Raw genomic sequence first — 23,839 nt, forward strand, 5'->3', positions numbered from 1 at the left:
AAAAATCAAATCGGAAACAGAGAAACACCATCGCACCTTCTCAGCTGCAAAAGATCAGAAGAAATCCCAGAGAGAAGGTTGATTTGGTTTTGAATCCAATATTACTGTTTACTAGCTACGGTTTGGGCGGGTTTAGAACCTAATCTTGATTAGGGTACTGGGCCGCAAGCTTAGCCTTCAGAAGCCCACAAAACGGCCCATCGATCTAAAAAAACATGAAAAAAAAAATTAGTTGCAGAGGCAGACCCCGCCGGCTGAGCCGTTTTCCCCTTTGAAAAAAACAGACCCTCACCCTATCTCTACATGATTGAGATCGATGTTTGATCTGAAATCTTCCAATATTTTTGTGCATTCAATTTGAATAATTATGAGAGACGATGACGTCCTCCCCGTATCCACCCCCACTTCTTCATCAGTATCTTATGTATCGTCGTCTTCGTCTCGGAAGGAATCTTCCTCGGATTCCTCCTCCATCTTCGGCCGCGGCCGCTACAAGTTTTGGGCCTTCGCCGTGATTCTGATGCTCGCATTCTGGTCTATGCTCACCGGCACCGTCTCCCTCCGCTTTTCCGCCGGAGATCTCGATGACAGCTTCGCACAAGACTACCACTCCCCCTCCGCCGATGATCTTGACGTTCTCGTAACTTCTCTTTCCCTTGTGCAATCAAACATTAATCAAATCTATTTGTTAAATTGAATCAAGTGAGTAGCAATCTGTCCACTTAGTTTGAAATTAGGGTTGTGGGGAATTAGTACATTGTGATGATTTATCATGTTCGTTGGAGAGTAGGATTGTGCAGAATTAGTTGCTTTGTATCGAATTGAACGCGTTGTGAAATGTTTTGATTAGGATATGGAGGAGAGGGAGAAGATGGTGAGGCACATGTGGGATGTGTACACCAACAGCCAGAGGATGAAATTGGCAGGTTTTTGGCAGGAAGCCTTTGTGGCTGCCTACGAGGATTTGACTAGCGAGGTACCTGAAGTTAGGGAGGATGCTATTTCGGAGATCGCTAGGATGTCAGCTCATTACTTGGATCTCACCCCGCCTCCACGATATTCTTCGTTATCATTGGTAAGCCCATTGCTGTAAACTCTAAAGTATTTTATCATCAAACATTGGTTATTTGCTTTTGTTGGATATGATTTTTGGTGTTTTTCAACTTTAGTTATACTGGGATACCATGGACCACCTTGGCTTATTATTGACTTGACTTACTAAAGGAAATTGCATGTGATAGTCATCTAAACTCCAGGCTTTTTTTGAGCAGTAAATTGTTGATTAGTTAGAATGTACTTATTTGCTATTATTGTTTTGGCCTTTTCTTTATAACTACTAGTAGTAGCATTTTATATTGTTGGTATCTTGAATGGGTGAATGTTTTTAGCTATATTTATCTACACTTACCTACATGTTACAATTGTTACATAGTCAGAGATACCCTTGGTTTGGTTTGGTTTGGTTTAGTTTAGTTGGGTTGTGCCTCATTGTACTCCACAATGATAATGAATCAATGAACTTTACCAGAATGCTTAGGGATACCCTTATATAGAGGGGGCATGTTTACTGTCCTAAGGTGGCAATTAGTAATACATGACTTCAGATTCCTATGTACTGGAATAGCTCACAGTCTTGGCTACTTAGCTTAAGCTTCACTAGAGTTCTGAAGCTAACTTTCTAAAAAGCAGTTCTGGGTTATGAAGAAATGAATGCTTCATTCACTTACTAGGAAAGAAACTAACAGACTTTTCCATGCTCTGTATGGCATACCTGATCTGTTGATCAGCTGTCCTACCTTTCATTGAGTGTTTGAGTGTAAATTCAATATTTCCTTCACTCTGGGGAACAATTGAGATTTTTGGTCACAATGCTTATGTTATTTTCACTACTTTTGAACTTTTCTGATCCCAACCCAAAAATCTCCCCTACTTTGACTCCATTAGTCCACTATGTGATGAAAACAAAAGAACGGCAGAAGATAGAAAGAGATAATCTAAAAGCCTTTTCCACAGTAATTACTGACCTGTGGTTCAATACTCTACCCTGTTTCTGGATTGCTACCGCTTGTTATTTCCATTAGCAGCACAGTTTTGTAATCAAGAGTATGTATGTGGAATGTGGATAAGAGTTGTAAATGTTTTTAGTACTCTTCCCAAACAAGTTTCTTGATGATGATTGATGGATATGTTTCACAATGTGTGAATTTGGTTTAAAGTTTTAAACAAGTTTGTTGATGTGGTTTTATTTCATATTTACTTTCAGGGGTTACGGAATTTGAATATAAAGGATAAAGAAAAGCAAGTGTAGGGAAACCCAGCACCAGCAGCAGGTAAATTAGGCTTGAAAATCACTGAGGAATGGAATCAGTGACTGTAACTTGCTTCGGGAAGAATGTGTGCTGTGTGGATACTACTTCCTTGTTTTGGAAATACAGATTACATTCTACTTTTGCTTTTTCTCATTTATTTCTACATTTTATGTTTCTGTATGATTTGAGGAAAGATCTCTTCATTCTTTAATTCATCTGAAAAGTTGAACATATCTTAAACGGGGAAATTGTAGTAAGTTTTATTGAGGAAAAAAGAAAAGAAAAAACAAAAATCTACAGAGCGTATTAATAGAAAAGAGAAAAAAAACTCATCTTATTTGAGACATATAGCTAAAATACGTGATGGCGTAATGTACCAAGAAAAGGCACAGATACTATAACAATTTCATATGGGATCTACACAAACCAAATAAAATTGAAAAGAGTGATTATTGATAACACTTGTACATGTTTGAAAATGGTAGTGCTACTAGTTTTTTTTATCAATCTAAATTAGTAGCTTTTTTTTTATCATTTTGATACTTCTATAAAATTAGTTTATTTCCATTTATTAAGCAATATATTAGTCTCAATATATGAACTTCACATGGTGAGTTAGGCTATTTATATAATTTTCTTATTATTTTCATTGGACTAGCTTCTGTTGTCAAAACGAGTAACTTTCTATTATCCATACAATATCTAGAAATTCTTCACCATCTTCTGTTGAAAAGGTATATACATTTGAAAAACATGAAGTCGCGGATATGTAAAATGATGGAAGTATATCTCTGGTAGAGAAATTTGGGCGTTTCTCAAACAGCAGCAACCAATATTTGGCCCTGCATATATGATGAATAACATGAGCAATGATATGTTATGATATCCTGCCAAAGAGATGATTGAGAGATAATATAAAACAATTTTGGAGATGTTTATGAAGGAGTTGGTTAATAGGGATAACAATGAAAATGGAGATGGGTGGGCCTGAAAATGTGGAAAAAGGCAAAAATGTAGGGGGAGGATATTGTAGTAGGGATTTCCCCCCTGAAGATGACTGCTGCGCCATTTGCTTCGATGACTTCAACTTTCCATCCAAGACTAGCTGTGGACACTGGTTTTGTTGTAAGTACTTATATCTTTGTTTTGTGTTTCTATCATTGATTCATCAAACTGGATGATTTTTGTTGATTGAATGTAATGAATTTAGGGGATTGATATGTTTGCATGCATGTTTTTGGCAAATTTTTCTCCATGTTTATGTAATACTACAAGCTTGTATGTGAATGATCTTTTGGTTGAAAGAACATGTTATTGTGATCTTCCTTCTCCATCCCTCTTATTCACTTACACGTCGTTTAACAGCCGGCTGTATTCTGGAGCTATGGAGATACCGGCCGGATTCTAAACAATGCAAATGCCCTATATGCGGATGTTTGATACTTAATCTGGTTATGCAGTCGTCAATGCTGATTCAGCCAGGAGAAGAAGTTGGTAAAATAGTCCGCGACATCCAACTATACAATAATACGAACCTCGGGGGGTTCTCTGGCCTCTTAATGGTACTCACAATATATGTAAATTATTGATACTCTATTACAAAAGCATTCCTCAATGATTATTAGGTGCTTCAGATTTCATGCTTCGTCTCGAAATTTCTGTGTTCAATAGATTGACTCTAAGTGCAGATGACAACTTAAAAGGGAACTACAACCTTGCATTCATTCATGTTGGTTGCAGAAAGCAGCAGGGCTGCCACTGCTAATCAGGAGAGGCCTGTGGGAAAATTTGAACATAACCATGTTGGAGTACTTATGTAATTCAATGCATAAAATTGGTGTAAGTTCATATAATTATTGTGATTTCATTCATATGATGAATTTTGATCGAATGTTGGTTCGTAGCTGCTGTTGGGCGTCGTATATGAAGTTTTTGAGTTGCAATTCTTCCCAAATGGTAACTAGTTCTTGAACTAAACCTCTGCTTCTTAATCATCTTGTGTTGTTAACTCTTGAAACGCGACAGGGGGGATTGGGATCGCGGTATGGTTCGATTTGTGCATCTATGGCTTGGTGGTGTTCATTCTATGGGATTTTATATGGCAGAGATGGATGGTGGTCTTCAGACGATTGCTTTGACAACACATGTTGATATTGCTTTCGGTATAATCCGGCAATATTTTTGTTTTCTTTTTATTTAAAAAATTTAAGGAAATGTTGTGTATTTTATGTTTTCTTGATATCTTTGCATTGCTTACTGGATAACCAATTCAAGAATATACAATGGTTAATCTAAAAAACCATGACATTTTGGACAAAACCAAATATGAGGTGGTAATAAAATGATGATTTGGACAAAATATTGTTATTCAATTTTGAATTTTAGTTAAAACAATGCCAATTTATCCGAACATCATGTTTTTTTGTTGCCACATCAGTTTCAATTTAGAACATATATATTTCCAATTTTCAATAATTTATTTTCATTTTACAAAATCACAATTGCAAAGATGAGATATTCTATAGATGGAGTAACCTATATCAACTATTTATATGAGTTAAGTAAACCTGAAATCCTAAAATTAAAGGGCATAGAATTCGATTAAACAAAAAAAACAAAACTATCCTCCTCAGCCTTTTTGTTCATTTTCACCCTCAAGATAAACCCATTTGGCATTAATTATGGTTAAATAGTGAGAATCCAAACATCAAAGAGGAGCCTGATTACAGGTAAATGAAAAATTGAATGTTGCCTCTAAAAATGTGTAAATGGTTGGACTTCCTATATATAGAAAAGAGAGCAAAAGAAAAGACAATTGCATGGCAAGGATGATTCTGTTCCCTTGGATTCCAACCTTATCCATCTTTAATTTCTTGATTACTATTGGCTCTTTATGTTAAAATTCAAACTTTCTGTTGAATTCCTGTATCTTTCCCAATTGGTTTTAATGAAATTCATATTGCAGACATAAAGGTAGCTCTTTCCGCGCGCGTTTATATATTCCTTGCATGTATATGATCCTCAATATTAATGATTTTTTAAATCATCAAGGATTAAAAACTAATTAATCTTATTTTGATCCACAATCTTAAAAACAACTGGTAATAGGATGGTTGGCCATTATAAGCCCATAAGACTTTTAGCGGTTTAAATTCACTCTACTTTTATTTCATTTGCCAACAAAAATCTATAGTTACACCAAAGAATTGGACACTTTTTTTTTTATGAAGGACTGGCGTAAACAATTTGACTACGGGTGTTCGGTTTGCAAAATTGTATCTGGGATTAAATTTGTAGTTTGTTTGGTACATTAGATTCAACCCCACAACTCAATCCTAGATGGATAATCATGAGATAATTAGTCATAACTAACCCCTTGTAACTAAAATAATCGCACAACTCAATCCTAAATTGTATCTTAGTATTATTTTATTTTGGAAACCGAACACCACCTAAGAAGAACAACAATTATTGTTTGTGTAATATGCGACCTAGGCTCTCAATCAAGTAACTATTGTTACGATGTACTATTGAATTAAGTGACAAATAATATTTGGAGGTATGGTAGAAAAGAGTAATCTCCAGGAGTAGTTATCCATAAATTTTTTACACTCATTGCCATTGCGTGAAATATTATCGAAGATGGTAAATAAATTCTACTTTGAGTAAAATGTTTTTGATTGAAAATAAGTGTTTTTCACTAGCACGCAAAAGTTGAATGGAAATATGGGATACTCCACATTTTAGCATGATGCTGGAAAGATGATTGAATAATGTAAGTTGCAAAAACAAAACCTTCTCCACTAACTAAGAACTTTTCTTTATCAAGAATAGATAGATAAATATTTCCCAAAATGGTAAAATTGGCATGTGTGTGATTTTTAGAGCATCCGCAATGGTGCTTAGGCCAGCCATAGGCCAGTCATTCTCTCCCCTGCCATGTCAGCAACACTAAAAAAACCACCTGCCACATCAGATTTAGGTCAGCCATAGGCCAGCCGCAATAAAAACAATTCAAAATATACTACATTTACGGAATTAAAATTACGATTAAAATACGGAATTAAATTTACGACACATATACGGGAAAATTTATTAATTGCATTTCAAAAAGTTACATAGATAAAAAAAAATTACATGCATAATAAAGAAAAAAAAACTATCGCCGTGCAATCCTCCGTGCCCACAACTCTTCAATTATATCCTTTTGGAGTTGAATATGAGCATCCACTTGGCGCATGTTGGCAAATTCCTTGAGGCGGCCGGCTTCATCGAGAGGTACCCCCTGTCGTACACTAGGGGTGGCCGTTCCGTGGCTTGGACCGGCTTCATCGTCACTGACCCAACTAGTCAGTTGTACGCCTTCGTCTTCGACGATCATGTTGTGCAGGATAATGCAGGCGTACATTATCTCGGAAACGCATCCGACATCCCACAAACGCGTTGGACCCTTAATTGCCGCCCATCGAGACTGGAGCACACCAAATGCGCGCTCCACGTCTTTGCGCGCCGACTCCCGTCGTTGCGCAAAGTAGGCCTTCTTTTCATCACTTGTTTGTCGGATCGTCTTCACAAAGACCGGCCACCGAGGGTATATCCCATCCGCCAAGTAGTAGCCCATATCATGCCGGTTGCCGTTGGTCACAAAAGAGACGGCTGGACCGACGCCCTGACACTTCTCGTTGAAGAGGGGAGACGAGTTCAGGACGTTGAGGTCATTGTTCGACCCGGCTACCCCAAAATACGCATGCCAGATCCACAACCGGTAATCAGCTACGGCCTCGAGGATTATCGTGGGGTTCTTTGACTTGTAGCCGGTGGTGTAGGCCCCCTTCCAGGCAGTCAGACAGTTCTTCCACTCCCAATGCATACAATCTATGCTGCCTAACATCCCGGGGAACCCATGCTTCTCCCCGTATATCTGCATCAAATTCTGACAATCTTCGGGAGTAGGGCTTCGAAGGTATTGCTCACCGTAAATGCTGATCACGCCCCCACAGAACTCCTTCAGACATTTCAGGGCTGACGACTCACCAATGTGGAGGTACTCATCCCACATGTCTGTCGCGCCTCCGTAGGCCAACTGCCTGATTGCCGCCGTGTACTTTTGAATAGGGGTGTGGCCGGGTCTGCCAGCCGCATCGTGCCTGAAGCGGAAACACAGATATCGACGCTCTAATGCACCAACGATGCGCATAAACAACTCCCTGCGCATTCTAAAACGCCGCCGGAACATGTTGGCGGGAAACCGCGGGTTCTCTGCAAAGTAGTCGTCGTACAGCCGCTAATGTGCAGCTACGTGATCCCGATCAATCACTGCTCGGTGGTGGACAACTCGTGGAGGGCGAGGTATCGCCTGCTGTTCCACCATACGCATGTACCGCTCCATCCCGCGGTTCATGTAGGCATCCATAGCCTCGTTCATCCTCCGTTCGTACTCCTCAGGATCCCCACCACTACCACTACTGCTACCACCCGCGTTACTCATCGCTCAATGATGCTCTTGTACAGAAAGTTAGAGAGAGAGAAAACTCGTTAAAATAAGTGGTGCAAATGAAAATGAAACGAAAATCGCGTTTATATATGATTTAAAAAAAAAAAAAAAAAAAATCAAAAATCGGCGCTGGCCGCTTGGGCCGCCACAATGGCGACTAGCTGATCGGCCAGCGCTTCGGCCAGCGACGAGTGATCGGCCAGCCCACGCCGATCCGCACGCCGATTTCGTCCTCGCCGATTGCAATGGTTCGGCTAGCCGATCAGCTAGCGCGACGAATCGGCTAGCCGGTCGCTAGCCGACCATTGCGGATGCTCTTAGAGATTAAAAATAAGACTGCCATTGCATGTAATTAAGAATGATGTTACAGTGTATGGCTCAATGGTTTTATTGTGCCTTGTTATGGTTCGAATATGTGACTATTTTGTATACATGCAAAATAAGGAGTAATGGCGAAGGATAATATCTTGAAATTTGCGAGATGAATCGGGTCATCAATTTTAGATTCATCTCTACAACTTATAATTAAACATGGAGTACTAGTTCAGTTGCTATTTAGTAGTACTATTCAAGTAGTAGTATTTATCAAAAATGTTACTTCTTCTGCCTCACAATAATATACAATGGCTGGATATGAATTTTAGTACACAATTAGTAAAGTAAGATAGATGTAGAAAAAAAATAATTAAGGTATTATTAGTAAAAAATGAGTTTCATCCCATTAGAAAAAAAAAAAGAGGTTTCAAATTTAGAAAATGCATATTCTTATGGAACAAACTAAAAAGGAAAAAGTGTATATTCTTATGAAACGGAAAAAATATACTCCTCCGTCCCAAGATAATCGAGTTATATTCATTTTTGGGATGTCCCATTATAAGTGAGTCATTTCCATTTTTAGCAAAAAAATTTATCTCTTACCTTATTATTCACCTACTCTATTCACACTTTGCTTCTCTCATACTTTACTCTATCTACTTTAACTTTTTAAATATTACTCCCCTTGTCCCACAATAATTGTCACTTTTTTTCATTTCGGTCCGTCCCACAATAATTGTTACACCTTATTTTTATCATAAATGGTAAGTAGGTTCCAATTTCCATTAACTCACTTCACTCACATTTTATTATAAAATCAATATAAAAAAGTGCGTTCCACATTCTACTAATTTTTTCAACAAACTTTTATTTACATTTCTTAAAATCCGTGCCCATAATAAGAGTGACAATTTTTATGAGACAGAGAGAGTAATTTCTTACATCTCGGGACAGATGGAGTATCAACTATTGAAAAAGTAAGCATCTTTAGTCAATAAAATTATCTCGCTTTATAAAAAAAATGGTTTGAACAACATTTCGCATCGGAATAACTCATCATTATGATTACTAGTATTCCTCAGGGTTTAAAAATAGTCCCATAAATTTATTTCGGCTCATCCTTCAAATTAGTCATATATGAAAAAATTTCTTAATTTATTATTCACTTTTTTTCTTTTCCCTATTTTATCCACACTATATTATTCTATTACACACTTTATATGGCCTTGTGAACGGAATATGTGGTGGAAAACTAGGTAGTAGTACGAATTAAATTACGAAGTTGGTTAATCCCAAGATTTACAGATTTAATTATTTTGGAGACATGAAACAATTCGACCAAAATGAAAATAGTTGGAAAATGACAATCATAAAGACATGTGTTACTCTTTGTATATATAAACCCTTTTGCACAGCATTCTACATTAACACAGCAATGGCTAAGCGTTTCAAGCTGAGAATTTACAGAGCCATCGCCACCACTCTCCAATCCTGCCGCTCCAAAGACCCTTCCACTCTCCCTAAAGACCCTTCCACTCTCCCTAAAGACCCTTCCACTCTCCCTAAAGACCCCGTCCCTCCATTCTCCCATTCCCAACCCCCTCAATTCAAGTGGCAAAAGGAAGACAAATGGCACGTCGTCGCCAAGATCCCCACCCCTCCCCCACCGGAGAAAACCCGCCGCCGCGCCAAGAAGAAAAGAAACCTCCCCGCCAGGATCCGCCTCAGCACCTCCTCCGCCGACAGCGGCTGGTTCAGCAGCGAAGGCGCCGCCGAGGAAACCGAAACCCTAGTCTCCTCCTCCCCCGCATCCTCCTCCTCGCTCCATCCCATCCGAGAAACGCAGCCCTTCCCCAATTCAAACCCTAGAAACCCTCCCCGCAGGAGCAGGAGATCGAGGCGAGCGCCGGCGAGGGAAATGGAGACGACGCCGGCGAGGCTGTCGGTGTTCAAGAAGCTGATACCGTGCACGGTGGAGGGGAAGGTGAAGGAGAGCTTCGCGATCGTGAAGAGATCGGAGAATCCGCTGGAGGATTTCAAGAAGTCGATGATGGATATGATCGTGGAGAAGCAGATGTTCGACAAGAAGGATCTCGAGCAGCTGCTGCACTGCTTTCTCTCCCTCAATTCCTCCAACTATCACGGCATTATCGTCGAGGCCTTCTCCCAGATTTGGACCGCCATGTTTGCGCCGCCGCTCGACCATTCCCAGCGCCGGAGAGTGTCTCGAGTAGCCTCGTCTTAGATTATTATTATTATTATTATTATTATTATTAAAATTATGATTATGATTTAGTTTGGTTTTCGCTTTCTATGTAGTATGTATTGTATGATTTAGTGGTAATAATCAGAATGTTTAAGGTGTTTAATTTAGATTCTCTGTCGTCTATCTTTCTTGTTTTCATATGAATTCATTTCTCATGTGTGTATAATGCCTTTCTATTCACATATTCAATTACTCATGCCACCCAAAGCTGAACATTATATTTTCCATTTAAACACATTAGCTCAGTCAATAATTGGAACTACGTACCAAAATAAGAATACAAATTGTAAAAACATAATCAGCCAAAACAGACACTGTTCTTTAATTTAATTATAGTCAAAATGGTGATCGCATAATTAATTTAAAAGTAGGGTTTGCAAAAGTAAATAATTTGCGAAATCGAGAAAATAGGGTATGCAAGCATCTGATTTAGATCTAATCAATTAGAGGTGAAATGACGCTACGTACAGAGACGTGCCTATATTTTTAATTTGTATCGAAATCACAACTTTGATGGATTTGGGGAAGAAAGCCTTGATTTTGAATGCACTACTCCTACAACACTATGCATGTCACACCACCATGATTTCGAATTCCAGAAAATAGGTATGCAATCATCTGATTTACTATATCTTTCTTTCATATCTATCATACCTAAACTTTTCTTAATTAACATATCAATTCATCCCAATACAAATCATTGATATTCCTTTTGTTTTTTACTATGCCATTATAGCTATAAGTAATCAATTTTTATTTCAGCAAAAAAATTACTAACATATTTACACTCTCCATTTAATTGGATAGATATGATTTTGTAAACTTTCATGTCTAAAAGAAATTCATCCCTAATAAGATAGAGAAATTAGTAGTAACTTTTTCAACTCACTTTTTTTTTATATTTCTTAAAACTCGTTTCGAATAAAAGTGTGATAATTAATGCCGAACGGATGAAGTATATTAGTACTTTATTATAAATAAAATTAAATTTTCCGATAGTTAATATATAAATAATTTATTATAAAAATAGATGTATTTTTATGAAAGAATAACTAAAATTAATTGCTTGTCAAAAATATATTTATACCTGTACATTCCACAAATTAGCTACTAGGACATCTTTAAATTTATTTTAGCAACATACTATATCTATATTCTTTTTACTATATGTTAATTACAGCTATTTATAATATTTCACAATTTGTTTTTATATTTTTGGCAGTAACGTAACTGTAATTTCACACAACAGTGAGATATTTTGAAAGTTACTACCACTACTTCATTTCTTATGATATTTGAATGCATGTTTGATGTTTCTCTGTCTTTATTTGGTTTGACTATAAACACATAGAGGTGTGTATTAGATAGAGCATGATTTGACAGGGGAACCAGAGATAATTGATTTAATTTAAAATCACTTTTTCTCCCCCTTTGATTGAAAATCACCCGCCACACATGTTACGGAAATCATTCGCTTCCCCAAATCATTATTACAATCATCCTTTTTTGTTGCCTATATGTTTCACTCATCATTTCAATTCTAAACCTATCATTCTTACTTTATGGAGATCAATTTGTTTTGTCATAATTACTTGACCTTCTTGTCATTGTTGAGGCTTCACAAATGATACCTTCCTCCTTCTATTTTGTTTTATTATAGCATTTGATTTTATTAAATTATAGGGTTTGGTTATTATCCAAAGAATATAATTTTATGGAGTGTGGGTGTTTCTCAAATTTGATTAGCTCTGCGGAATATGCAGAATCCTTATGTATAATTAATAGACATAAATATATACATCTCTTCTTTTTAGATTGGATTTTCACTTTGTTTGGTATCGTGATTGCATTTTGCGATGAAAAATCAGTTTGCTAGAAATGGAAAAGATTTAGCAGACTCTTTCAATTTTCACGCTATCAGAGATTCTTCTTTACCTTTCTACCCTCTCTCCATTCTCTCATTGTATTCAATCTATTTTCTTACTTTTGCCAGCGTCTGGGCACTGTTTCTTTTGTGGAAATATTGTAAAGTTTCATCAGATTTCTAATAAATGAAGTGTTGTGTTAATAAGGGAGTTGATGTATATGTGTGCCTACTGCTCCATGACCTAGAATAATTAATAATACAGCCAAATATTTGTGACTGCTCCCATCTTTCTTTTTTTACTCTTCCATTAATTTATTCACTCATTCCTGTGTAACTACTCTAGCTATATATATAGATGGACAGCAACTATTGCACTTCCACTAATTACTATCTGCAGAGGCAGCTCAATTTACACTATTTTCTTACTAGCTTAAATTGCTTAATTAACGATGGGATGGTGAACCCCAGTTTAGTGGATAAGGTGTTTTTTCTCTATAAGATAGAGACTAATTTTGGAAGTCATATCAAAATAGAAAAATGGACTATGTCAATTTTTATGGACGAAAACAGTACTACTAGACTGATGTTTAGCCATCCACACAGACTGAAACTTTAGTTGGGATTGAATTGTTCCTTTTATTCCATTAAAAATAAAACGTTTTTCTTTCAGGATTATTTCATTAAAAATGAAACGTTTCTTAAGATAGAAACAATTTTATCTCTACTTTTTCATCTCTCTTATTTTATTCTCTTTTTATTAACTCACAAAACAATATTACCTTAAATCTCATGCTGAAAAGCAAATGTTTCATTTCTCATGAGACTAAGGGAGTACTACTATATATCACCCTTGAAATCTCATTTCTAATTTTGATAAAAAAAAATGCACCTTGGTCCAGTTTGAAAATTTTCAAGGTTTAAAATTGTTCATAGCATATTATCAAGTTTGTTTTCAGATTTTTGCCAAACCCAAAAAGTTACAAAAACTAGAAATGAATTAATCGTAAAAGTTACAAAAACTAGAAATGAATTAATCGTACACATGTTTCGTTTGCGCACTAATATCGGGATTGCATTTATATTTCTCAGATAGAAATAGAAATACTGAATCGGGAGAAAAGTGAGGTGATATGTAACGACTTTTAAGTTGCTTTACGTCAACCTAAGAATCATCCATAAAGATCTAAACCCAAATTGCTAATTTTCCCTATTGTCGCATTCATATCTTCATTTCATAATGGATCAACATTACGGGTTTCCATACGTCAAAAAACACAACGAAAATGAATTAGGTTCACTGGACTAACATGTTGGTGAAGTTAGGTTCATATACTATCATTTGATCGTCTTTGAAAAGACTTGATTTTAACAAAAATAATAATACAAGAAACTTATCATTCTTCTTCTGAACATGATGTTACATGAACCTTACTTTGATTATAGAATTAAAGATGAGATGAAATAGCTGTGATTTCGGTGAGAAGCAATTGAACAGACGATAAATTGTAACAACACAGGTATTTCAAAATTCCTAAAATAATGTGTTTCTTGAAACCACAGTGGTTGATGAATAGTTGTGCAAGTAAACATATATCCATATCAAAGGATACAGTCCAATAAAAAACAAGTGTATAGAAACAAAATGCAGAATTTAGCATACAAAAAAGAAAAAAAACTGAGACAGGAAACAAAAAGAGTAGTACTTGGAAATACTTAGATGAATAGTAGTTGATGTGGAGGGGACAAATATATAACTGCTAATTGGGGAGTTGATAAGCTTTATTGATTGCTGGGGAAAGGAATTTAGTTTCAAGACAAGATACGATAGCACTGTGTAAGAAGTTAGACAAGACGATGACACCATTGCTGTTGAGAGATGAAAAAGTAGATCTTGAGGGAGCAGGAGTATCATGGTGACAGCATATGCATGCATGCTTCTAACTCACCAAACCTGAACAGACAATGCATTTATTTCTTAAAATCAACCTACAACTATGCATATACTATATCATAGGAGTAATTAATTAAGTTATTCTGGTCTGCCAAATTCAAGAATATTTAGGAATTGCCATTTCTTTCTCAGTACTTAATACTACCAACAATTTTGGGCATTTCCAGTGTAATCAGAGAGGACCACAGAATTAAGCTGAGCAAACACGTTTCTATTGACAGTTCGGACGATGGGCGAATAAGAAACCTCGAGAAGATGTGACTATATTATTTCCAAACCGATGGTGTAGTAAAACAAGTGCCTCCGTTAATAATGCTGAACTTTTGACTAGATAATTATCAATCAAAAAGTTAAACAAGAATATATTTTCTAACTAACTACTTGAACATGTCGTAATAAGAAATAGGTCAGAACAGTACCAATGTTGGCATATAACAACTTCACGAGTGTCAAGTTTACTGTGGCGGCATATTCATATGTTGAGGTGGGGGCATCATATGCTGCATCGGATGGGTTCCACCCATGAGGTGCTGGGGTGGTGGTGGTGGTCGCCAACCAGGTGGAGCAGCCATTCCAGATGGAGGAGGTGGAGGTCTCATAGGAGCTGGAGCCATCTGTGGAGGAGGCGGCGGCATGCTTCTAAATTGCTGCATTGGTGGAGGAATACCAGCATGACCAGGTTGCGGTGGCTGACCCTGCCAAGATGGAGCTTGCATCTGCATAGGTTGATACATGTTCTGTTGAGGTGGCGCACTGAGTGCTGGGATTGGTGGTGGAGGAACAGGGCCGTTTGCAAAGGGCCTTGGAGCAACCGGGGCACTGACACCACCGTTTTGCTGAGGGATTGTTGGAGGTCCACTTGCAAACATGGTGTGGGGCCTACTTCTTTGGGTAGTAGGATTACTTGCAGCAAGAACTCTTTCTGCAATTTTAATGGAGGAAAATGCTTCAGTAATGAACACTAACTGAGACTATTAAGCCTTTGTGGCAAGACCTAGGAACTTCAAAGTCTTAAGCAACACTCACCTGCAGGGGTGCCATGGCGCTCTCCTTTAGTATCTTTCTTGTATGCATAAGACACTGTTATTTGACGATTGCAGAGATACTGACCATTCATCGTCTGTGGAATGAAGAATATTAGGATATTCAAATAATTGAGCCATTTGAAAGGATAAATTTAGTAGAGGGAGAATAACTTAATTCAGGGCAAACATATGCCTCATCCTCATAGAGAGAATCCATAATTTTCATATATCCAATACCTCAAGGGTGAGGGCACAAAATTAATGTTTAACTAACATTATATGGCACCACACGAGTAGGTATTAGGTAGACACACCAAAGCAGGATGATAGCCCTCAATATTTGGGTTATTAATTTACGATGCTGCATAAATGAGAGTACTATTGTTTTACCTTTCTGGACCATTGATAAACATAACATATCAAAACAGTGTTCCATCCAACCTCAAGTCTCGTTTTGGAAATAAGCGTGACAAAACGTTTTGAAGTTTCAGTTCCTAAAACTCATCATTTAATTAATACTCGGTGACTTGCATTCAGTAGGAGTATGGTCCATCCAGAAAAGGTAAGAGGCTAAGAGCCAAAAAAATGTTCTCAGGCAGCAAAAACATAGCATTAGACAGAAATTGTACCTCAATAGCGGCATCAGATGCCTCAAAAGAATCATAGCTAATAAAACCAAAACCGCGAGAATTTCCAGTTTCTGGATCTCTCATTATCTGCAAATGGCACCAAAACTTAAAATCCAGCAGCATATGGAACCCAAACTCACTCTCACAAGTGAAACTTTGAAAAGATTATCTCATTAATCATTAGGTAGTAACATGACAAGAAGAAAAAGTTAATGAATGGTAATGGGCATGATCACACTGACATGATCCTAATTACAGATGAACTAAAAATCAGTGAAATATGCAACTCGAGGCAGTAGGAGCATTATGAACATCAGTATTTACACAAGCAACCAAAGAAATAGAAAAGCTAATTACCAAAAGAGGAAGTGGACCAAGAAATCTAGAACAGAGCATTAAGGAACAATATATCTCAATCACTGATAAAAGTAACTGTCCCCATTTCTTAAACAAAAGCATGCACTCCAGGTCATGATAGGCGATTGTAATGGATGTTGCAAAGAACAGAGAATGGACCAAATTCACCCCACTCCACTCTCATTTCACCCCAAGGAGAAGGGAAGGAATAGAAAGTACAGAGAAAGTGCATCAACACATATTACACACAAAACCTACGCACACACTCAGAATGAGAGAGTTATAAGCGCAAATGGTTTCAGATAAACAGATTTAATATGTGAAAAACAGACTAATACCCTTTGATTACCAAAACTTCACAAACCTACATTACCATTCTCCACATGTTAGGAATGAGTATACAAAGACAACAGCAAAAAATGGATAAGTCTAAGACATAACAGAGGCCAAACCTTAGGATTTGCAACAATAACACCAAAAGCACTGAAAGTGTCATAAAGAAGCTTTTCATCAACATCCTGCAAAAGTGGAAACAATGGCATCATATAAGAAATTCAGCAGTTATTAAAGAAATTGACCAAAAATAAATATATGTCCACAAAATTAGACCAGTTAAAACAAACTTCAATCGAACACAGCAGAGCAATTGATGGAGAAAGCAAAAATAACTTACAGGATCAAGATTTCCAATGAAAAGGTTAGCTCCAACATCAACACTTTTCTTATCTTGTGAAGCCTATAGTCCAAATAATAGGATCATACAATCAATCTCTTATAAGCCAGCACTTATGAAATAATACTAGTGTCAGCCACAATTGAACATAACATATATGCATACAGCATACCTTATTTACTCGGATAGGTTTTCCAAACAATTTTAACATATTAAGAACCTTGATCGCCTGCAAAAAGAATTGGTAATCAAAAAATCAGAATTGAGATAAGGAAATGGAAGTTGTGGTTTTGATAATGTTGGAAGTAAAAAAGATTACATAATCAGCATCTTCTTCGCTTCTAAACTCCACAAACCCGTAGCCTTGATGAGCATTTGTAACTCTGTCCTTGGGCACATATACATTAACTGGAACAAGCAAACAGAGAAAGATAAGGCAATAGTTTGTAACAAAACAACGAAAATCCACTAAATTATTCGGGTTTACAGAATAAGGTCCTCAGAAAAAGCAGAGACGTACCAACTGGACCTGCTTGCACAAACAGCTCCCATAATAATTCTTCACCTGCCTGCATGCCCGTGTAAGAGATAAACCATAAGTCTTCAGATACCAAGGGCAAGACATCATATGTATGCAGGGTGTTAACATTAGTAGATAAGAGTTGGATGGTGCACACTATAAAACCAGTAGCTTATGATAAAGCTCCCAGTATAAATAAATATGAGTAAATGCAGAACATCAGCTCATATAGTGAAATTAGACACAGGCAATACAAAAATCTAAAACCAATAGCAGATACTAATATATTAGCGCAAAACCTAGGTCGTCACTGAGAAACATAACCACTCAAATCATTAGAACTTCAAGGCCGTTACCAAGAAATCTTCAGAAGAAATCTGACAATCCGCGGTATTTCTCCAATATTACAGTCTCAATTAACTACACCAAACTCCATAAAGTTCATTACGTGTATAGATGTTTAAGCAGATGGAGCTTTATTTTTACTTATTTGAGTTCCCCGGTAAGCATGGAACCCTGAAGAAGACAGCTTGATGCTGAATGGGTGCATATTCCTCATAAACATAGCATAAATGAAACCAATATTTTTTCTAAATTCGCAAGTTTGATTGAAAATAATAAAATTCCACGATAAATTTGAGGTGGCCCGGAGAACAATTACAGTAACCAGCAACAGACTTAAACCCTAGACCAAAAAAAAAAAGAGATGACAAGAAAATACTAGTACTTTGGATTCGAGATTGCCGACGTAGACGGTGGCGTCTTGGTTTCGCTCGGCGGAGTGCTGGCCGAGGAGATTTGCGCCGACGCCCGGCGCTATTCTGGTGGTCATCTAGACTAGTGAGTAGAGCCAAGCGATGCTTCGAGGGGTTTAGAGTTACACCTCCAAATTTCAGGACTTTTGGTTTGCCTCCTATAATTCAATTTCTTATAAAAAAACAAATAGATGGAGGGAACCTATTATTTTCACCAATCATAATCTCATTTTTCTAGTAAGTAATTTAGAAAATTAGAAAAACCTAAATTCAAACTATGTTTTTTTACACAAATACGAATATGTGTTTTAAATTTTAATGGACTTTTTGAATCATTTCAGTCACTAGCCGGGTTTCTTGATAAAAAAAAAATCTAACCTATATAGAATCATAGATATCTTATTAACCATGATTTAGAAGTAGCAAAGGTGAAAAGTAAGGGGATATAAAAAGGTAAAATTAATCAAAATAAATCTATATTTTATAGGAGTATAGACTATATTTGCATTTCAATAGGAGACCGCCCTACAAATATTGATATGAATTTAAGACTCTACCAATATGCAGAAATCATTTTTGTAGTGTTTTCTAATTAACGCATAGTAGTACTGTTTCATATGGATGGCGCCAAAAAAAAAAAAAAAACTACACTGATCAAACTGTTTCCAATATAAAACGTAGGTACTTGGGTTATTTAGTTGAGCTTAGAATCGAGAGCGGTTACTTTATGAAATTAAAATGTGTGATATATTCCATAACACGTAGAGAGAGAAGTGGAAGAGTTTCCGGCGAAGGTGGGAATCCGCGGCGTTAAGCTGATCATTTTCCCATTACTTTTTCCTATTCTCCATTTCTATACGAGCTACGCATATTCATCTGCGGATCTGCCCACTACTGTCAGCAAACTATTTTTCTGTACGAGTAAATTGTTGTGCTTGAATTCGGAGCTATTGCTCTATTTTGTTGTGTGTTTGTGAAACACTGGATTGTACATAATTTACCGGGGAAAGAACAATGAGGCTACAACACTGCATCAGCTCAAGGAAGCCCTAATCTGTGTATGCTTCTGGAATTTTGAATATTTAGGGCTGTAACTTAAATAGCAAGTAGATAGAATGAACGCGAATGCTGTGATTACTATCGGGTTGCCATGAATGATGTGAAGTCCTTTTGTAAATCATGACCTCTTGATGTTGTTGCATTGGAATAATTGCCATTGATCTCTGGCATAATCTCATGGAGGATGATTTAATTGCATATTTGGGTACTACTAAATTGGGGAATTTTATTTGTTGACAAAACCAGTTGGTTAATCTCTAATGTTGCTTCTTCAGCTTATTTTATTTCAGCAAACTTTTTCTTTAGCTGGGGAATTGGGATTCACACCTGTGTCTCTCACCCTAATAGAGGGCAGGAATACCACAAGCTACAATAATTCTTGGATTGTATTTCTCTTCTGAAGTTCTGAGCTTGTTGGTCCTTGAAAATCAAATTGCTTTTAACATTTATTACTAGTATTTATCTTATGCTAGATTTGTTTGGATTGCTAATATAAGAAAGAAAAAAAAAGGATAAGAATGGTATTATCAGACAAGAAGCTGAAGAGGAAGCTACGAGCTGCTAGAGCTGGAATAAATGCAGTCTTGGGGGCTCAGAATAATTCCACTGGCAAAAATTATGAGAAATCCCAGGCTATTGTTTCAAAAGCCTCAGATTCCTTGAGGGCTATCCGAAATCTAGAGGGATGAATAAAAAGTGACATGGAGCTAAAGCTACAAAATGGGATGAACTCAGATACTATGCAGGAGAAAAAAAATAAGGTGATGAAAAGGAAGAGAGATGAAAGTGAGACATCAGAGGACGTGAAGAAGACGAAGGATGAAAGTAAGGCATCAGAGAGCGTGAAGAAGAAAAGCAACAAGAAACAGAAGAGAAAGAATGACGATAAAAAATTTGAGGCGGAAGATGGGGCTGTCAAGGAAGGAGTTAGCCACACTGAGCATGGATCCACTGTGGAGCAACTTGTGGCAAATGCTGAAGTGAGCATTGGTTTTGAGAGGTATGTCATTCCTGACTTTGCTCGTGGACTTTGCTCGTCATTAGACATTTTGAAATATTTTATCGATCAGTCGGATAATTTATGCGAAAGGCTGAACAGTAATTGTTTAATTTTCTCCTCTGAGGGTTGTATCTAGGTGAACTTTTTCCACAATGCTGATTTGTTTAATGAGTTGAGTTTGTAATATGCGCATCTCTTTTTGTGGCTCAATTGCTTGGAACTATGTTAAATCGCATGATAATTGTTAACTCGTATACTTTCTTAACCTTCTCTTTTTTTGTAGCTCATTTTATTACAATTACGTTTAAACCGCATGATAAGAGTTAACTCATACTTTCTTAGCTTTAATTGCTGGGTGAAACTTATCATAAAATTTCAGAACTCACTTGCCAAAAGAGCAAGTCTAGCAACCCTTCTCGTGTTTTCTTATGCATCAAAAGGCGACCTAACCAGCCTAAACATAGTTCTCCTTCCCCGTCTTCCTGTAGCTGTCTGTTTCCTTGTCTGAACAACGACTAGTAACATGATTCTTGTGAATATTTATCATGATAATGCAAAGGCCTTTTTGCTTTATCACTCTTCTGGGCCACTGTAGGTTGTAATTCTGTGGGGAGGTCTTGTGACAAGGTTGTTTTACATTTTGAAACTACTTATTTTTTTTCATATTTTCGTATGCTTTGGACAATTTCAATTATCAAATCTTGCTTTGTCCTGCAGGAAAAATATAGAGACTTCTCAAAAAAATATATGTTGGAGCCATTCCATACTTCTTCAGTGAGGATGATATTAGAAGTTGCTTTGAAGGTTGTGGAACCATTGCTTGCATTGATTGTATGACATTTCCAGACACTGGGAAGTTCAGAGGAATAGCAATTATCACTTTTAAGGTAGATTCTTTGTCTGTGTAGAGGATATTTTTTTATTATTCCTGCTAAGATTCCATAGTTTTAGTGTTATTAGTACTTAGGATGTGGAATTGATCTAGTAAGCTATATTGCATGCAATACAGCATATATGGCAGAGAACAGGAATGCTAGCTGTTGAATTGCACTTTCTGGAAGGAAGTAGATCAATCTTATACGATGTCATCTAAGCTTAGTTTATTGATTGAGCTCCTAGGTTAAAAAGTACTTTTTGGAGCTTACAAGTTGTAAGATCTTGTTTAACAACAGAGGAGTATTTATGTCTCATTGTGCTTTTCCAATACTTCAACATTTTCACAATGATGTGTCAATGTGATATTTCCGGCATTTGAAATTTCATGGGGGCACGCTGCAGTCTTTTGTGGAAATGCATGCTTTCACACTTACTGGAAATATAATGTGAGTTTTGCTTAATATATGAGATGGACATAATAACTGCATTATATCCTGATATGGGTCTGAGCAAATCTGGAGTGTTCGATCATTGCATTTTTGCCTTGACACTTGACAGGAAATGATAACCATAAGTGTACCTTTCTTTGCTGATAATTCGAGCCCTGTGTGTAGCTATGACCATATTTTTAGGTATTAAATCACTTGATGGAGGGCATGATCATTTTCCTAAAGTTAATTTGTTCTCCTTCTCTTGTAGACTGAAGCTACAGCTAAAATGGCACTGGCACTTGATGGTTCTGACATGTAAGGTTTTACTATTGTAACACTCCCTGTTCACTTCGTCTTTATCTGAATTTCTACTATTTTGCAGGGGTGGTTTTTTCCTTAAAATCCAGCCTTTCAAGCAAGCTACAGAAAACGATTTCCCTAATCTCGCACCATCTGTTCCAGAGGGCTACAGTAGGATATATGTTGGTAATATGTCATGGGATATAACTCAGAATGATTTGAAGATTGCTCTTGCTGGCTGTGCAATTAAATCTATTCGGTTTGGTGAAGACAATGAGACGGGTGAGTTCAAGGGATATGCCCATGTGGATTTCGATGACATTCTTTCTCTAAAAACAGCTTTGAATTTGGATCAAGCAGTAAGCTATGCGCCAGCTCTACTCAATAAGGGTACCGCTTCTGAGTCAAAACCAACTCGAATAAATAATCAAGTCGACTATGGCAAGGAGATAGATGCTGCCTGTTTGAAGGTGCCGCCAAAAGATTATCAAGTCAAGGTGGTAGCTGCTGCTGGTTTAAAGGCACCACCGGGAGACTATCGAGTCAACAGTTATAATAATAGGGTAGCTGTTGAAAATCAAGTTAGTAGCAGTGTCACAAGTGCTGTTAGTTCAAAGAAACAAAAGCGAGCATGTTATGATTGTGAAGTACAAGGCCATCTTTCATCATCTTGCCCGAAGAAACAAGCTACTGATCCTATAAATCCAGGTACAACATAGTCCAATACTAATGTAGCTGTTTAAAATCAGTTACTAGCAGTGTCACAGCTGCTGTTAGTTCAAAGATACGGAGGCAAATGTGTAATGAGTCTAACGACCTGTAAATACGTAATTTAAAATCAGTTTTGCAGTATAAGTCAAGAATTAAACGAATTTAGAGTCAAATAGTGAGAATTAGTGTATTGGATTTAAAAATAGAACTTGGGAGGTATCAATTTATGTTTTGGGGTGTAAAGTTTTAGAAATAAAAATAAATGAAAATGAAAATCAAATAAGGATGAAGGAAATGGAAAAATAAATAGCAAAATGATTAAAGGAAAGGTGAGAAAGTCTCTCCATCTCTGTCTGCACTCTCACATTACACACACACACTCACCCACCTTAAAACACACACACAGAGTGTCACTCGCATGGCGCACACATACGCAGTATGCAATTTGATGTGAAAATAAGTATAGGAATGAATGTGTATGCCCCATGTACGAGTGTGTTATGTGGATACAATTGGCATGCTATTGGAGAGAGAAGGTGCATTGTTGATAATATTGTACAAGTATAGGTTGTGTATATTGTTTATTTAATTTCAGAAATTATGCTTTAATGTTGAATATACTATTGGACTTGTTAAAGCTCATTCCACTCCACTTTTCTTCCATGCAGATTAGATGATCAGTACATCTCTTTTGTTGTGCAGTTGCTCAAGTTAGGCCACTTGCAAGCTTGTTCTGTCTTTTTGATTATGCTAATGTGACATGTATAGGATGTGAAACGTATTCTCGACGTTTCTCAAAGTTTTGTTAATCATATATTCCGTATAGTTGCCCAGATTGTGTTTTTATATACTCCGTATTCTAGACTTTGAAGGTCGGGTTTATGGTCTAATACTGATGTTACATAAGGTTTGGCTAAATCACATGTGCATGTTTAAAATAATTGAATTTTGTAGATATATTTCTGAACTTCAAAATTAAAATCGTAGCATAGTTGATTAGGCAGTCAATAATGATCGGCCACTGAAATCTGAAAGCCACAGATCCTCCACGCAAGCAAGCTTGTCAATCATCAACCAAATAAGAATGGTTGTGATAAGCAACTTGATCCTTCTTTCTTATCTAAAATAAATAAATTTTGTTGGTTAAATAATACACTTGCTCCAGATTGATTACAACTCGAATAGATATAGGAGATGAGAGTCACAAAGAACTAAACAAAATTGAAACTATATGTCATATTAAATCCAACTGTCTTTGAATTTAGATTTCATTAACATATAGTAGTACCTGTCGTAGTGGA

General features: G+C 36.9%; 3 protein-coding genes and 2 pseudogenes across 6 annotated transcripts; 4 read left to right on the forward strand and 1 right to left on the reverse strand.

Moving 5' to 3' along the window:
- The first annotated feature begins 240 nt into the window (after positions 1-240).
- On the forward strand, positions 241-2,462 carry LOC125215022 (uncharacterized). The gene is made up of 3 exons (XM_048116303.2): positions 241-640; positions 851-1,075; positions 2,264-2,462. The coding sequence occupies exons 1-3, from the start codon at positions 368-370 to the stop codon at positions 2,306-2,308; spliced, it is 543 nt and encodes a 180-aa protein (XP_047972260.1). The 5' UTR covers positions 241-367; the 3' UTR covers positions 2,309-2,462.
- A 109-nt stretch (positions 2,463-2,571) lies between these two features.
- On the forward strand, positions 2,572-4,668 carry LOC125208870 (uncharacterized; annotated as a pseudogene). Its single transcript, XR_016137037.1, has 5 exons — positions 2,572-3,434; positions 3,675-3,871; positions 4,050-4,148; positions 4,214-4,265; positions 4,335-4,668. The product of XR_016137037.1 is annotated as an uncharacterized LOC125208870 (transcript).
- A 4,866-nt stretch (positions 4,669-9,534) lies between these two features.
- LOC125216738 (transcription repressor OFP7-like) lies at positions 9,535-10,491 on the forward strand. Its single transcript, XM_048118504.2, has one exon. The coding sequence runs from the start codon at positions 9,554-9,556 to the stop codon at positions 10,361-10,363; it is 810 nt and encodes a 269-aa protein (XP_047974461.1). The 5' UTR covers positions 9,535-9,553; the 3' UTR covers positions 10,364-10,491.
- A 3,280-nt stretch (positions 10,492-13,771) lies between these two features.
- LOC125210601 (uncharacterized) lies at positions 13,772-18,320 on the reverse strand. 2 transcript variants are annotated; one of them, XM_048110141.2, is made up of 10 exons: positions 18,134-18,320; positions 17,407-17,455; positions 17,206-17,294; positions 17,059-17,115; positions 16,887-16,949; positions 16,666-16,731; positions 15,857-15,943; positions 15,229-15,322; positions 14,622-15,124; positions 13,772-14,202 (listed from the first exon to the last, which is right to left on the reverse strand). In XM_048110141.2, the coding sequence occupies exons 1-9, from the start codon at positions 18,236-18,238 to the stop codon at positions 14,658-14,660; spliced, it is 1,077 nt and encodes a 358-aa protein (XP_047966098.1). In that variant the 5' UTR covers positions 18,239-18,320; the 3' UTR covers positions 13,772-14,202; positions 14,622-14,657. The 2 variants fall into 2 exon arrangements, with proteins under 2 accessions (XP_047966098.1, XP_047966097.1); XM_048110140.2 differs by lacking the exon at positions 13,772-14,202 and having other exon boundaries at positions 14,441-15,124.
- A 1,505-nt stretch (positions 18,321-19,825) lies between these two features.
- Positions 19,826-22,546, forward strand: LOC125211178 (phragmoplastin interacting protein 1-like; annotated as a pseudogene). The gene is made up of 4 exons (XR_016136163.1): positions 19,826-20,220; positions 20,938-21,107; positions 21,796-21,842; positions 21,910-22,546. The product of XR_016136163.1 is annotated as a phragmoplastin interacting protein 1-like (transcript).
- Positions 22,547-23,839: the final 1,293 nt, after the last annotated feature.

Source organism: Salvia hispanica, chromosome 3 (genome assembly GCF_029641045.1).
Source record: "Salvia hispanica isolate PSC_SH4W2 chromosome 3, Shi_PSC_v1, whole genome shotgun sequence".
In the NCBI taxonomy this organism is placed as follows: Eukaryota; Viridiplantae; Streptophyta; class Magnoliopsida; order Lamiales; family Lamiaceae; genus Salvia; species Salvia hispanica.